Here is a 13,255-nt window from a genome sequence, read left to right as displayed (position 1 = left end):
TGTGGTTTTCCAGCTGCACAGTGGTACAGAGGAAGGCTCTCAAAGTCGTCCTTGAAGAAAATTGTTGGCTTCCCCTTTCCTCTCTCTGGAAGAACTCCACAGTTCCCACGGCCTCAGAAAAGCCCACAATATTTTAGTTTGACCTGCTGATGATACAGATCTTTAAAAACACAGACAAACAGACTAAAGGACGGTTTTTACACCACAGCCTTTAATACATAAAATGATTCACACATACAGTTGTGATACCTGAGGGATTGTGCAATATTGCAATAATATACTGAATATCTATAGTACATGCCTGTCTCTTGTGTTTTATTTCTACATTTTTCATTCAGTCTATTTTGTGTTATATTTAACAATAGTTTCATACTTTAGGTATTTTACAATCTTTTATCTCCTGCACTAATGACAATGACAATAAATATATTTTATACTTTAAAACACAAAATACACATTTGATTGTGCTGCATTAAAGGCTAACTATAAGGCTATGAAAACAAAAGGTATTTTTTTATTGTTAAGTGATATTTATAATGTTACTGGACCTATAACTGCAGTACTCACATCTTACACTGTATGTGCAAATGTTTATGCTTCACACTATGCTCATAAATGATGTTTACACACTGTTTATGTTGTGTTATTCTTCAGTATTGGGTTTTCTGTTATTTATTAATTGTACTGTTTTTACTGTCTTTGCTGCTTTAACAGTGCAAATTCTCTCATAGAGGGAGTAATAATTTATAATCGTTAGATTTAGTTTTCCAATTTTTCTAGCAGGTAGGAACTGAAATAAAGGATGGACTGTCTTGTCTCCATTACCCTGCATGTGTTTCCATCTCTACCAGATGCTTTTGGCTCCTCCCAGACTGCTTAGTAAAACATTCCAGCCCACCTCTGGGACTCTGCTGGCTCCTTAACACGCCGCCACTCAACTCCAGTCAAGGTTTTACAGGAGGTAGAGAGACTGAGCTGACAAAAAAATGAGAGGACTTGTTGTCTTGGTAACTTTGGCCTGCTTTGCCACCGCTCAGCACCAAGCACTGATTGACTATTTGGAGCGGAGGCTGCTTGCTATTGAGGTAAGACTCCCTTCACCTCCCTGCCGAGCCCTGCGCTCCAGAGTCCCTCTGAGAGGAAACTTTGAGGGACAGGGCAAAGGCAATGGAATGCAGATGTGGGCAAATCCTGGGGAAAATGCTGGTGCTGTGCAGTGTTCCAAAATGTATATGAATCATAAGCTTATTTTTTGCTTTGAGACACTGAGTTAAAACTGTATGCATGTGATTTCAGCAAGGAGTTTACATGATTACATTATTTAGAAAAAGTAATTATTGTTATTGTTATTGTTATCTTTGACAATAGACCTGGTTTGATTATGAGACTTGTATTATCTTGGCATCACACGTTTTCATTTAATTTGTATCTGTTTAATGAATTACACAATTTCCCCTTCAACACATGGCGAATGAATCAACTTCCAGGGATCTTCCTGTGTGTGGAGAAACATCTCATTCATTCAGGAAACAGACTAATGCTAAATTACAAGATACGAGTCATCAAAGGGAGCAAGACATTAAGTTATATGATCAAACTTTACATCACAGCTCAGAAATAACATAGAAATAATATGGAGGTATAGTAATAAGGCTACATCAGTGTAATACCTTCACCTGAAAATGTTTGGGAATGAAACTTGAAACCTTAGCTGAAATTCATCCTCTCCTTGTATCACACACATAATCTTTAATTTCAAGGTAATGCTGTTTATATTATGTTTAACGTAGGGGGTTGTTACCTGGAGACACCTGTGGTCAGTCACAGTTTCTGTGTAATAACCATGAATCATCTACCTGTTCAGTTTTTAGTTTCATCACAGCAGAATCACTATGAACCAAATATTATCACAATGACTTAAAGTGTTATTTTAACACATGCATTTATTCATATACTCATATTAAAGTAATCTGTACTGTTTTTTATAATGTGTCTTCAAATGCTGTTGCTCTTTATTGTCAGTAAAGTGGTGTCATTTCTGTTCCCGCCTCGCTCCAGACCTATCCAGTCTGTAAAAGAGCAGCATGTGCACAGATCACAGTGAGGATGTCCAGCTGAAACATGTTGTCACAGGGAGGATACTTGCCACGTGTAGCCTCAACCTGGTTATTTGATGGATGAGTTTCCTACTCATTATGTCGCTTATGTACCAATCTATTTCCCGAGAGGAGCATAAAATTATGGCCTCCTATTTTCAGCTGCTTTCTAAAAATACACTCACTGTTCCTGCGAAACAAAAATCCTTGACGGAGACTTGCCACACTCTGCTTGTGTATAGACTCAGACATAACTTATCACCTTTGTTAAAAAACAACAGGACCGGATCTCTCTATGGCACGAACAGACAGCCCGTTATGCCACAGAGCTGCGGGAGCTGAAGCAACAAATGGTTTCTCAGCTGGAGAATCTGGACAAAGAGAAAGAGGTGCTGAGAGTGAGTCTGGACGGCGTGGGCACCAGGGTGGACCGGGTGGAGCGGGAGCTGGACTACCTGGAGACTCAGAATGGGAACCAGCCGTGTGTGGATGTAGACGACAAGCTGATAGAGCAGCAGGTCAATCTGGTGACGGAGAAGCAGAAGGCCAAATATTCCAAACTGTCAGGTGAGATATGAGATAAGATGTGAAACTACACTGACACTCCTCCTCCTCCTCCTCCTACTACTACTACTACTCCTACTAGTAGTACTACTACTACTCCTACTACTTCTACTACTACTACTAATACTCTGACTACCACCACCACCACCACCACAATTTTGGTCTAAGATAAGCAGAGTGTATGTGTCAAAATCATTTTGTGTGCAAATGAGGAAGATGATTAAATGATAATAAGGACAACAGGAAAACATGTCCAACTAATTACAGGAAAAAGAAAACGCATGTAGTTTTTTTCCAGTCACTGATCAATTCGACAAAATTCGGAGGAACAACATGAATCCCCAAATATCAACCAAATTGAAAACACACACTGAGAATGTTGAGCAGATGTATTTACTAATGCTGCGTGTGTATTGGTGGCTTCTTTGAGCCCAAAGAAATCTGTAAATAACACAAATACAGAAGGGAGAAGTTATATTTATGTAGGACAGTCATTCTGAGTAGAATAAGAATCATATTGTTGAAATAATTCAAACATTAGACCTGACTTGGATTTGCCCTTTAAGCACTTGAAACCTCATCTTTACCAAATTAAAGATGAGGAGATTCAAATATGTCTTTGAACAATAAACTGAAACCAACAGCTGACTGGCTTATGTTAGCTTTAAAGAAACAAATCTGTTTTTTGTTTTCAATAACATACAACAGTAATAGAGGAACAAGCCAACAAATAACCTACATTGTATGAGTGTGTCTAAGTGCATGTATCATTACAGTACATATATGTACACACAACACACAAATGTAAACATGTTGCACAACAAATTCTTAGTTTAGCATTAAGACTTTATCTTAATCGAGATATTATGGTAACAACAACAGGACTTTAGAAGCTAAGCTAACACCTCCTGCCTGACAACTAACACTGGAGTAGAATTGATCTTGTGCAAAGCAATCATCAGAAAAAGGAGCCTTCCTTAAAGCAGTTTTCAAATGATAACAGAAGATAATGTTATTAAAATGTCATGGAGACGTCACCCTCTCACCCTCTCACTCTCTCATACACAGACTGCAGTGACATGATCTCGAGCATAAAAGCCATGAAGATCTTGAAACGAGTCGGAGGGCCAAAGGGCGCGTGGAGCAAAGACAGCAGCTCAGGTTCTGGGAAGATCTACATCTTCAACGGGACAGATGGGGACACAATCCACGAGTTTTCCTCTGTGCAGGACTTCACCCGCTCTCCGGGGATGTTTCAGTCCAAGGCCCTGAAGCTACCATCGGCGTGGAGAGGAACAGGACATGTCATCTACAAAAATCATGCCTACTATGTAACTCAGGATGACGAGATCATGGTGATTAAATATGACTTGAGGAGCAACTCAGTGACAGACAGGGCTGTGTTTCCTGTCCAGGACCACGTCCCAGTGTACGACCTGACTCCTGAGACAGTGCTGGACCTGGCTGTGGATGAAGAAGGCCTGTGGGCCATTTACGCCACACGCCAGAACGAGAGGCACATCTCTGTGGCAAAAATGGACACCAACTTGCTGGGCATCGAGCAGATGTGGGACACTAACTGCCCGCAAGAGAATGCAGAGGCCGCCTTTGTCATCTGCGGCACTCTCTATGTTGTGTACAACACCCAGCAACCTGGTCGCTCTCGTTTGCAGTGTGTATTTGATGTTAATGACATGGTGACCAATGAGGACGCACCACAGATTTACTTCCCAAAACGTTATGGGGCTCATTCCAGTCTGAAGTACAACCCACAGGAGCAGCTGCTGTATGCCTGGGATGATGGATATCAGATCCTGTACAAGCTCGTCATGAAGAAGAAACTAGAAATATGAGCTCATGAGTACAAACAATCCTCAAAAAACTCTCCATAACAAATCCATAAACGTGTACACGACCATGCCAGAGGTTTGGCAAGTTTTAGCTTCGTACAAGTCATGTTTACTTCATATAACTGGCCACTTTATAACATGTGGTGTAGAAATTCAGACGCTTATCTCTTACTTTTCATGCAGCCATTAGTTTCCATTTTATATTATTTAAAACAATAATCAGATCTACATCTTTAATAACGAAAATTGTTTCCTACTTAATAATTGTTCAGATGTATCTGTGTAATTTACACACTGTAATGGTTCGAATTTAAGGGGCAGACTTTCGGTGGAACACAGGAGCAAGGACAAAATAATAAATGTAGTTACAGAAAACAGTAAAACAGGCCAGTGAGGATTTTTGTTGATTGTGGGATTTTTCTATCATTGTCTCATGTTTGCCATGATTTTAACCCTCATGCAACCTTTAGAGGATAACGCCCTTCACCTTAAGTGCAAAAACTGTCAAAAGACTGATATTAAACTTTTAATTAAACGTTATGTTTATTATGTATATTCATTTTCAATGTGTTTAAATGAAACTTCAAGCCTGATAATTAAAAACATTACTCATATTTTTTTTATAAGTAACCCTTTAAATGCCAGCTTTTCAAATGCAATAAAAAAAGTAATATTTAATAAACACAAAAATATGTAATATATTACATTATATATTACATAATACATGATGGTTTGAAGGGATAGAGCAACCTGGTATATGTATCAGATTACCAACAATACTGTTTTTTTGTCCTGCTTGATTATCTTTTGTGTAGTATTACTTACTCACTCTCGACATCTTAAGGGCCAAAAATGTCCCATTTGTATCTTCTTATTCTTACGGCTTCTCCCTTTAGGGGTCACCACAGCAGATCATCTGCATCCATCTTGTCCTATCCCTTCTTATGCAAATTCGTTTTGGTTTTTTGGTAACACATCAGTCCTGATCAATGAATAGGCTTCTACTGGCCATTTATAATTTAGCACCACCACCTGCTGGATTACCAGGGAAATTATGAAAATTGGGCCAAAATGATGATGAACAGTTGAGGCCATGATCTCAGGATAGAAGCATAAAGACATGGAAAGTATTATTCATGCTGCAATGACGAGGGATAAAATGAGTTTATAATGGGTTTCAATGCTGACACTTTTCGTACCTAAGGTGAAGAATGTAACTGTTTGTTTTACACAGGGTATTATAGACATATTATAGGAACAGAAGAAACATTTGAAACCATCACATACAAATCAATGCAAATTTCATACCATTAACACAGACAAAATTATCAAAAAAAAAAAGGTTGCACGAGGGTTACATTTCTAAGTACACTGCACTGCACCTCCATCTTAACCATCGGTTTTGTCTACCGATGGGTCAACTTGAATGGGTTTACTGTACATGATCTCATGACCGCTACTGTCTGTTTTTTAAGTGCTTTTGTTCTTTCTCATTCATATACCAAAAGCTTTACAGTATATTTTATACATCTAACTATTTACCATAACCTCACAAAATCTTTCCGTCATATACTTATATACATATACTATGCCTGTCACTTGTGTGCAGTAAAGGCACAATGAGTCAACTGTAATCTGGGAAGTCGAGCTGTATTTGTGCTCTGATTTATAATTTCCATGTAAATCAGTTCAGATGAGCATATTTTTCCTCACTGGTCATGTGCTCAGACCCTAAGTAACAACATCAAGTCGAAATCAAGTTTTCACTCTTGTGAAACAAGTCAGTTTATACAGTATATTATATATAATACTATTATATATAATAGGAAGCAAACCTTTGTAGCTTCAAAAACACACACTTTCCTTGCAGCTTTATTTATTTACAAGTTAAAAACTTGCCAGTGTTTGACTTTGAGTTTAATACTAACAACTATCATCAAAATATCCATGGTGTTGTCATTTTTATCACTACAGCTAACTTACAGCTAGCTGGCTAGCACTAATGTATATTTCTGTTATTATGCTGTACGTGTATGTGCCCCACTCGTCAAACATATGTATTTTGTAGTGTAAATGAAAATCACCAAAACACTATATACATTTTCTTTATAATAAAATTGTATTTTTTATCGCAGTAAAACATGAAATGCAAACTAAACAAACGTTAAAGCCACTAGGATTTGTACAATTAAGATTTTATATTCTTTTTTTATTTCACTGTGGTTTTAAAAAATGAACATATGTATTGTTTGACATGACGCCTACATATAGTGTGACTAATAAATAATAATAACAATAATAATAACGCTTGTATAACTATTTGGTTACCTGCTGATATTGAATTGGAGCAGACAACTGGCTGACTTTGTTTCCTTCCATAACTCTACGAGCAGCTCCACTTCTCACTGGTGTTCCTGAGTGTTTCTCTCTCTCTGTGAGTGAGTTGGCAGACTCACCGCTCTTATGATAAAAAGAAAACATACTACATTATCAGATTACAAGGTTAACATGTGTGGAAAACATTATCACCAAATACACACAAGTTTGACGTCAACAACTGCCCTGTGCTGAGATTTAAGCTGTGACTAGCTCAAAATGAGCCAATAAGCAGAGTTCCTTAACATACATGCAGTATGCTCTCATAAAAGACAGATCATTATTATTTATTATTATTTTCATGATCCATATTGGGCAGCTGTGCAGTGGTAGAGGTCATCCTTAAACCAGAAAATTGTGGGTTTAATACCTGGCTGTACTAGTCTACATTTTGATCCTGACAAAATATGACCCTTGTGAAATGGCATAAACTGTAATGTAATGCAGATGTCAGTGGTGAAGAATAAAAAAACTATATAAATACAGACCATTAAACATAAGCTTATTGTCCCTATACATTTACAAGGCAGTATTAAATACAGATTACTTTTTCAAACACTGAAACCCTTTTTCCTGCTTTAGATTTATGACTTTAAACCCCTGCCTTTGTGTGTAATATCTAAATGCCATGCTTAAGACATGTTTTTCTTCATATGATTTGATGAGAACACATCTACAGTTCATAGTCAACATAAACCTCAGTCTGGTCTCAATATTACACCTAACACTACCTATTCTAAAAACAAACCAGGTTAACCGTCTTACTGTGTGTGTGAAGAAATACCCACTGACCTTAGTATTTGTTGAGTCAAACGTTAACAAAGTGTTGCAGTAATTTGATTTAATGAGGCAAAACAATGTTTGACTCTGGTATTTGACATAATTGTTTGATTTGGCTCCAGAATTCCTTTCAAATGAACCATCTGACCGCAGTGGAAGTTTCTAGGCCAAAGATCACCAGAGTTATTTATGTGAACAAGTTTATTTTTTTCTGTAAACTGTAAATAAAAGAAACAGTTCATTAACCTCCGATAAAATCTGGGATAAGAAAAATGCAACAGCATAATAAATTCTGTAAAATCTAAATTTCAACAGGAACGTTTGAATATTACAACTGTACTTGTTTTTATGTACAATGCTGAGAACCTCAGTTTACCAAGTTATTCTGACAGAAAACCTGAACGACCATCAAGCATTTGTGTAGCCAACCAAATGTGCAGCTTTTCAAAGTCACTTCAGGATACTTTGGATCCAATATTTAAAATGAACTTCAAGAAAAATCAAATAACAGTTTCAATCTGGTGTTTCTAGCAACAACTGTTTTACATCAGCTGACGATGTGTTGTCGCCTCACCAGTCATTCAGCTGCTGCTCAGTCTTACAAAGCATTTGACTTTTTTTTTGCACTATCCCACAAATGTATAATATTTTATTCTAACTTCTGGGCTATTTGAGTAAATTAATGGCATCTGACTAGAGTATCCTGACCTACACTTGGTCAAAGCACCATCGGAATAACAAATAACATTTACATCAAAAATGGCAACTGCACATAATATGCAAACTTGTGAATATGAAAATTAGTTAGATATTCATAAGTACACCACAAATAGCTGGAAAGAACAAGCCTTTTTCTTTTTTTGATAGAAAGCTGATTTTCAGTGTTATCAAATATCCATTTAATCCAACTTGTCCTGTAGTGTCCACTGCTCCATGTGTGACCCTGAATGGCAGCTGGGGTCCTTTGTTTACATACATTTGGCATGAAAATGGCCTGATGTTTGGCTCGACTCAGAGTCTCAGGTTAGGGATTGGCATGGTGACATCACGGAAGAACCGATGCACAAGGGCATTCTTTGCAGATAACCTTTTGTTTGGATCATAGTTGAGCATTTCCTGTGAAAAACAAATAAACACAAATAGCTTCAGTCGATATGTTGATAAACTGGATTTCTGGGGGTGGGGAAAAATATCGATACAGCATAGTATTGTAATGTTTTGTTATATGTGGATGCCAAGTATCAATACAAATGTAAAATTTTAAACCTGGTAACAGGAGCACCCTCTTGCTTTTACCAAAATTCCAATTTAGCCATTGAATGTTATTCATCACACTAAAATACATGCACTTGCTTAAAACAATCATTTTTGCGTTAAAATATCAAATTGACGCCAGTAAACAATATTACCATTAGCTAGAAAACAAATAATGACTACAAAATTTCCAAAATCGTGGAAAATAGACAGACCACTTAAACAGTTTTGAATTCACGTTTACTATGCTGTTCTTGTGTTGTTTATCTGTCTGCGTTGTTGGCCATTTTGCAAAATCTTAGAAGAAACTTCTTTAAAGCAACAATTGAACTTAAAGCAGCACTACACCACTTGACCATGACATGATGGTGAAGAGATATAAAACCGTTTGTTACCAATTGGCATAAACAGAGATCAATATTTCAGAATTAAAATACCTTTCATTATTATTTAATTATATTCATACTAATTAAGTTGTTGTGCAGGAGTAAATTACAGTATATCTAATATAATATTTGCCTCTGCCAATTCCCACCCCTGCTGTTACTACGTAAACAGACAAACAGAATCAGTGATTGTACTTTACACAGTAAAATTTGATTCGTTCTGCAAATAATATGATATTTGAATGACTAATGTTCTTACAGCTAGCAGTTCCCTTCCATCCTCATCAAGAAGAGGAACCACTTTGGCTAAATCCTGTCTGGCCCACTTTGGGAAAGATGGTTTGTAGTCAGGCAGTGATGTCACTCCAGGCCAGATGGTTTCATCAGGTGTTCCCAAGGTGCGGAAGATTCGGAATAACTGATCGATCTCAGAGTCGCCAGGGAATAACGCCCTCCTGGTGATCTGTATAAGAGTGGACAGTGAGGCCAGACTATTGGTGAGATACTGAGTTACTGTTAATCATGTGTAGGTTCTGTTCATTCACATTAAAGGGATGAGAGTGACCATATTACCATTTCTGCAAAGATGCAGCCAAGACTCCAGATGTCAACAGCTGTAGAGTAGTATTTGCAGCCAAGGAGGATTTCTGGTGCCCTGTACCAAAGTGTTACCACCTGAAAATCACCACACAGTCAAGTTAGAAAAACACAAAATGTTGATTTTACGCAACTATGCTGCAAAAGAATCACTTTCAGAATAAGTCACAAATCATGTTTTACTCACTTAAGCAGAGCATGTAGTTAACTTATAGAAAACACAATAAATAATCTGACTATATAAGCAAAGGTGTGGATACTTAGACATTTTTAGATTAAGATATTTTAACCATATAAATCTGTGCTTCAAAAATGGACTTTGGAAGTATAAAAGGAGCAAATTTACTCTGAAATGTAGTTAACAAAACAAATGCTTACTGAGATCAAGGCAAGTTTATCTAACAGAAGAAACATCTAACTAGGGCTGCAATTAAAGATTATTTTCATAATATGATTCTAACTTGTATGGAAATGTGTGCAGGTTCATTTCACAGAATCACTTGACACTATTTTAAATTAGAAGCTTGTTAGTGAATGTTAATAATAGTTGCACAGCTCACCTCGTGTGTGTATGTGCGGACTGGTACTCCGAAGGCTCTTGCTAGGCCAAAGTCAGCGAGCTTGATCTCCCCCTGAGCGTTGATGAGGAGGTTCTGAGGCTTCAGATCTCGATGAAGGACTCTGTGAGAGTGACAGAAGGCCAGACCCTGCAGCAGCTGGAAAAGATAACTCTACAAATGCAAGAAAAATAAACCCAGGTGAGTCATGATCTCAGACACACAGCCTTCAAGAAGACCAGCCTGTATCACCAAAGTAGCTCGTATTTAACCTTGACTAGAGGCAGTGGGATTCCAGTGACTGAGGAAGAGTCCATGAATTTCTTTAAGTCCTGATGAAGGAACTCAAACACAAGGTAGAGCTTGTTCTCCGTGTGGATGACGTCTCGCAATCTGAAAGAAAACGTGAAGAGACAAGGTGGAATTAAAACTCAAACATAAACAATATAATCATTTCTAGAGTTTCTCTAGAGCTGTAACATAAATCACTTACTTGACAATATTCGGGTGACTGAGTTCTTTGAGAAGAGAAATCTCTCGGATGGCAGTGCTTGGTACACCTTCTGTTTCCCTGCATTAAATAAACCAGACATCAACTACTTATAATCCTGGGCTATGTTGTCATTATAACAAGATTACTGGATTCAATTTCATTCTTAATCCATTTTATTCTTTATTTTATGTACGTCGACAAATGAAAAAAGTTATACATCACTGACTGCACAGCGTTCAAATCAGAAAAAGACTGATTAAATACAACAATGACTTTGCTTCCTGTGATCTGACAGAAGGATCATAAAACTCCAAATACAGTGACTCACTGATGCCACCTGCTGAAAAACTGACCTGTCTACTTCTTACCACAGCAAAGCAGTGTGTACTAGTCATAACAATGGCTGCAAATAATTACTACCTACTTATTTTTATTAGTGGTAATAATCAGTGAACTTTAGTAATCATTGTTATTTTAATGCCTATAACAACTATTTCTATATGTTGAAAATGCACACATTAAAACATACATTATGTTGTCAATTATTTTCTGTTAATAAAGGTTGTTGAAACTAAACAGATGCTGAAATTGAGTATTTAATCAGATCTTAAATGTGAAAAGGAAATGATCATTGACTTAAGGAGGACACATTCACAGAGAGCACAGAGACTGGACAACAACAAGCCCTTCAGAGAGCAGATCTCTGATGACCTCATCTGTATGGGGCCTGGCACCAAATACGGTGTCACATACAGTCACTCAAATGCTCATTTTGAATGTCGACATGACTTTTAAAAGTACTGAGTTGCTGCCATGTTTTGCACATTGGCAGATTGGCCAATGTTCATTACCAGGCAGTTCAACGGATGTACCTAATAAAGGGGGCAGTGAGAGTATATCCCCTCTGGATATGCACCTGCCATTTTAAAAGACTCACAGATTAGTGTTTTGTTGTTTTTGTGTCTGTTGGGTATTATGGGAAATGTTTTCTCTGTATTTGCACTTCGATTGCGTGTACAGTAAAATGTCAATACATCTGATTTGAGTTTTGTTTGAACCACTTTATTAGGTACACATGGCAAACCATTTTGTATGTTCACCATACAAATAAACCCGATTAAATTTAAATGTGATGGGCGTATGGTTACAAACTATGTGACTCAAAAGAAAGCACAGCTTCAGATTTAACGGATAGTGTTTGCGGTGATGTTTTTGTATATATTCTCCTGTCAGACGGGGGAAACAGCTGAGCTGTGTTCAGGATGATGGACCCAAACAACACTGACGTTCACTTACGTGTCCAGCCTTATTTTCTTAAGAGCCACAGTTTCTCCGGTGACTTTGTTCTTGGCTTTATAAACCACACCATACGTCCCTTCTCCAATCTTCTCTACCTTCTGAAACGTATCCATAGTTTCTTCTTGGATAACTTTTGCTTTATCTAGTTAGCAACACGCTCCTCTTTGTGTCGGAGCTAACAGCCGCTCGGTGGCTACGGAGGCAAACGTTAACGATCAGAGCGTGGACAGACATAAAATTAACCGCTCCTCTGGGCTGGTTTAGGCGCTCCGGACTCTCCACAGCCTGGGAAGAGACTTGTTTCTTTGGTCAGAGTCAGACTGAAGACCCTAAAAGCCGTGGAAAGGCTCATTAGTTAATGTTTGCACTTGTTTCCAGTGTAGATTAGCGCGGCGGTTGCTCCTCGGTTGGAAAACACTGAACCAACCAGCAGAGCAGTGTTTCCCGCCTTACCAAGGGAGCGCTTGATTCTGTGTTCAAGACACACCAACTACTGGAGCCGGACGGAACTTCTGAATTCTTATAATCGCTTCATCACAGGCGTCCTCTGAGAGAATCACTGTTTTAATAAACGTGACAACAAAGAGTCAGTGAAATGTTTTTCAAACAGAATGTCAGTGGTTTCAAAGTTAATGAGCGCGAGTCGGGAGACGGAGTCGCGGTATATCGGCGTATGCGCAGGATTCAAACAAACAGCCCTCACAAGTCACATGGTCAAGTGACGATGACGTTTTACGTCAACGGCGGACGTTTATTTATGAAGAAAAAAACTATTATGTAGCTGCTGAACAAAGAGAATAATTAAGCATTTAAAAATTAGCACATATAATCACATAATAATTAAACAATGGATATAAAATGTGTTCATGTAGTTAAAAATGTTAGTTTGGGCAGTCATTTGGGGTAATATGTTGTGTTTCTCTTTTGTTTGTTGGTTTGTTTACATGTGTTTGAGTTATGTTTGTGTGTTTTTGCTTCTGCTTACATATTTTGCATTCAATGT

General features: G+C 37.8%; 2 protein-coding genes across 2 annotated transcripts; one reads left to right on the top strand and one right to left on the bottom strand.

The window, feature by feature from the left end:
- Window positions 1-906: 906 nt before the first annotated feature.
- olfml3b (olfactomedin-like 3b) lies at window positions 907-5,499 on the top strand. The gene is made up of 3 exons (XM_058632051.1): window positions 907-1,085; window positions 2,378-2,663; window positions 3,729-5,499. Exons 1-3 carry the CDS (start codon window positions 987-989, stop codon window positions 4,511-4,513), a joined length of 1,170 nt encoding a protein of 389 aa, XP_058488034.1. The 5' UTR covers window positions 907-986; the 3' UTR covers window positions 4,514-5,499.
- Window positions 5,500-8,550: 3,051 nt separating this feature from the next.
- Window positions 8,551-12,708, bottom strand: cdk2 (cyclin dependent kinase 2). Its single transcript, XM_058632052.1, has 7 exons — window positions 12,250-12,708; window positions 10,954-11,031; window positions 10,733-10,853; window positions 10,464-10,634; window positions 9,880-9,981; window positions 9,566-9,769; window positions 8,551-8,782 (listed from the first exon to the last, which is right to left on the bottom strand). The coding sequence occupies exons 1-7, from the start codon at window positions 12,363-12,365 to the stop codon at window positions 8,678-8,680; spliced, it is 897 nt and encodes a 298-aa protein (XP_058488035.1). The 5' UTR covers window positions 12,366-12,708; the 3' UTR covers window positions 8,551-8,677.
- Window positions 12,709-13,255: the final 547 nt, after the last annotated feature.

Source organism: Solea solea, chromosome 6, assembly GCF_958295425.1.
Source record: "Solea solea chromosome 6, fSolSol10.1, whole genome shotgun sequence".
Taxonomy (NCBI): domain Eukaryota; kingdom Metazoa; phylum Chordata; class Actinopteri; order Pleuronectiformes; family Soleidae; genus Solea; species Solea solea.
Note: the sequence above shows the minus strand (reverse complement) of the source record. Positions and strands in the feature narration are given on the sequence as shown.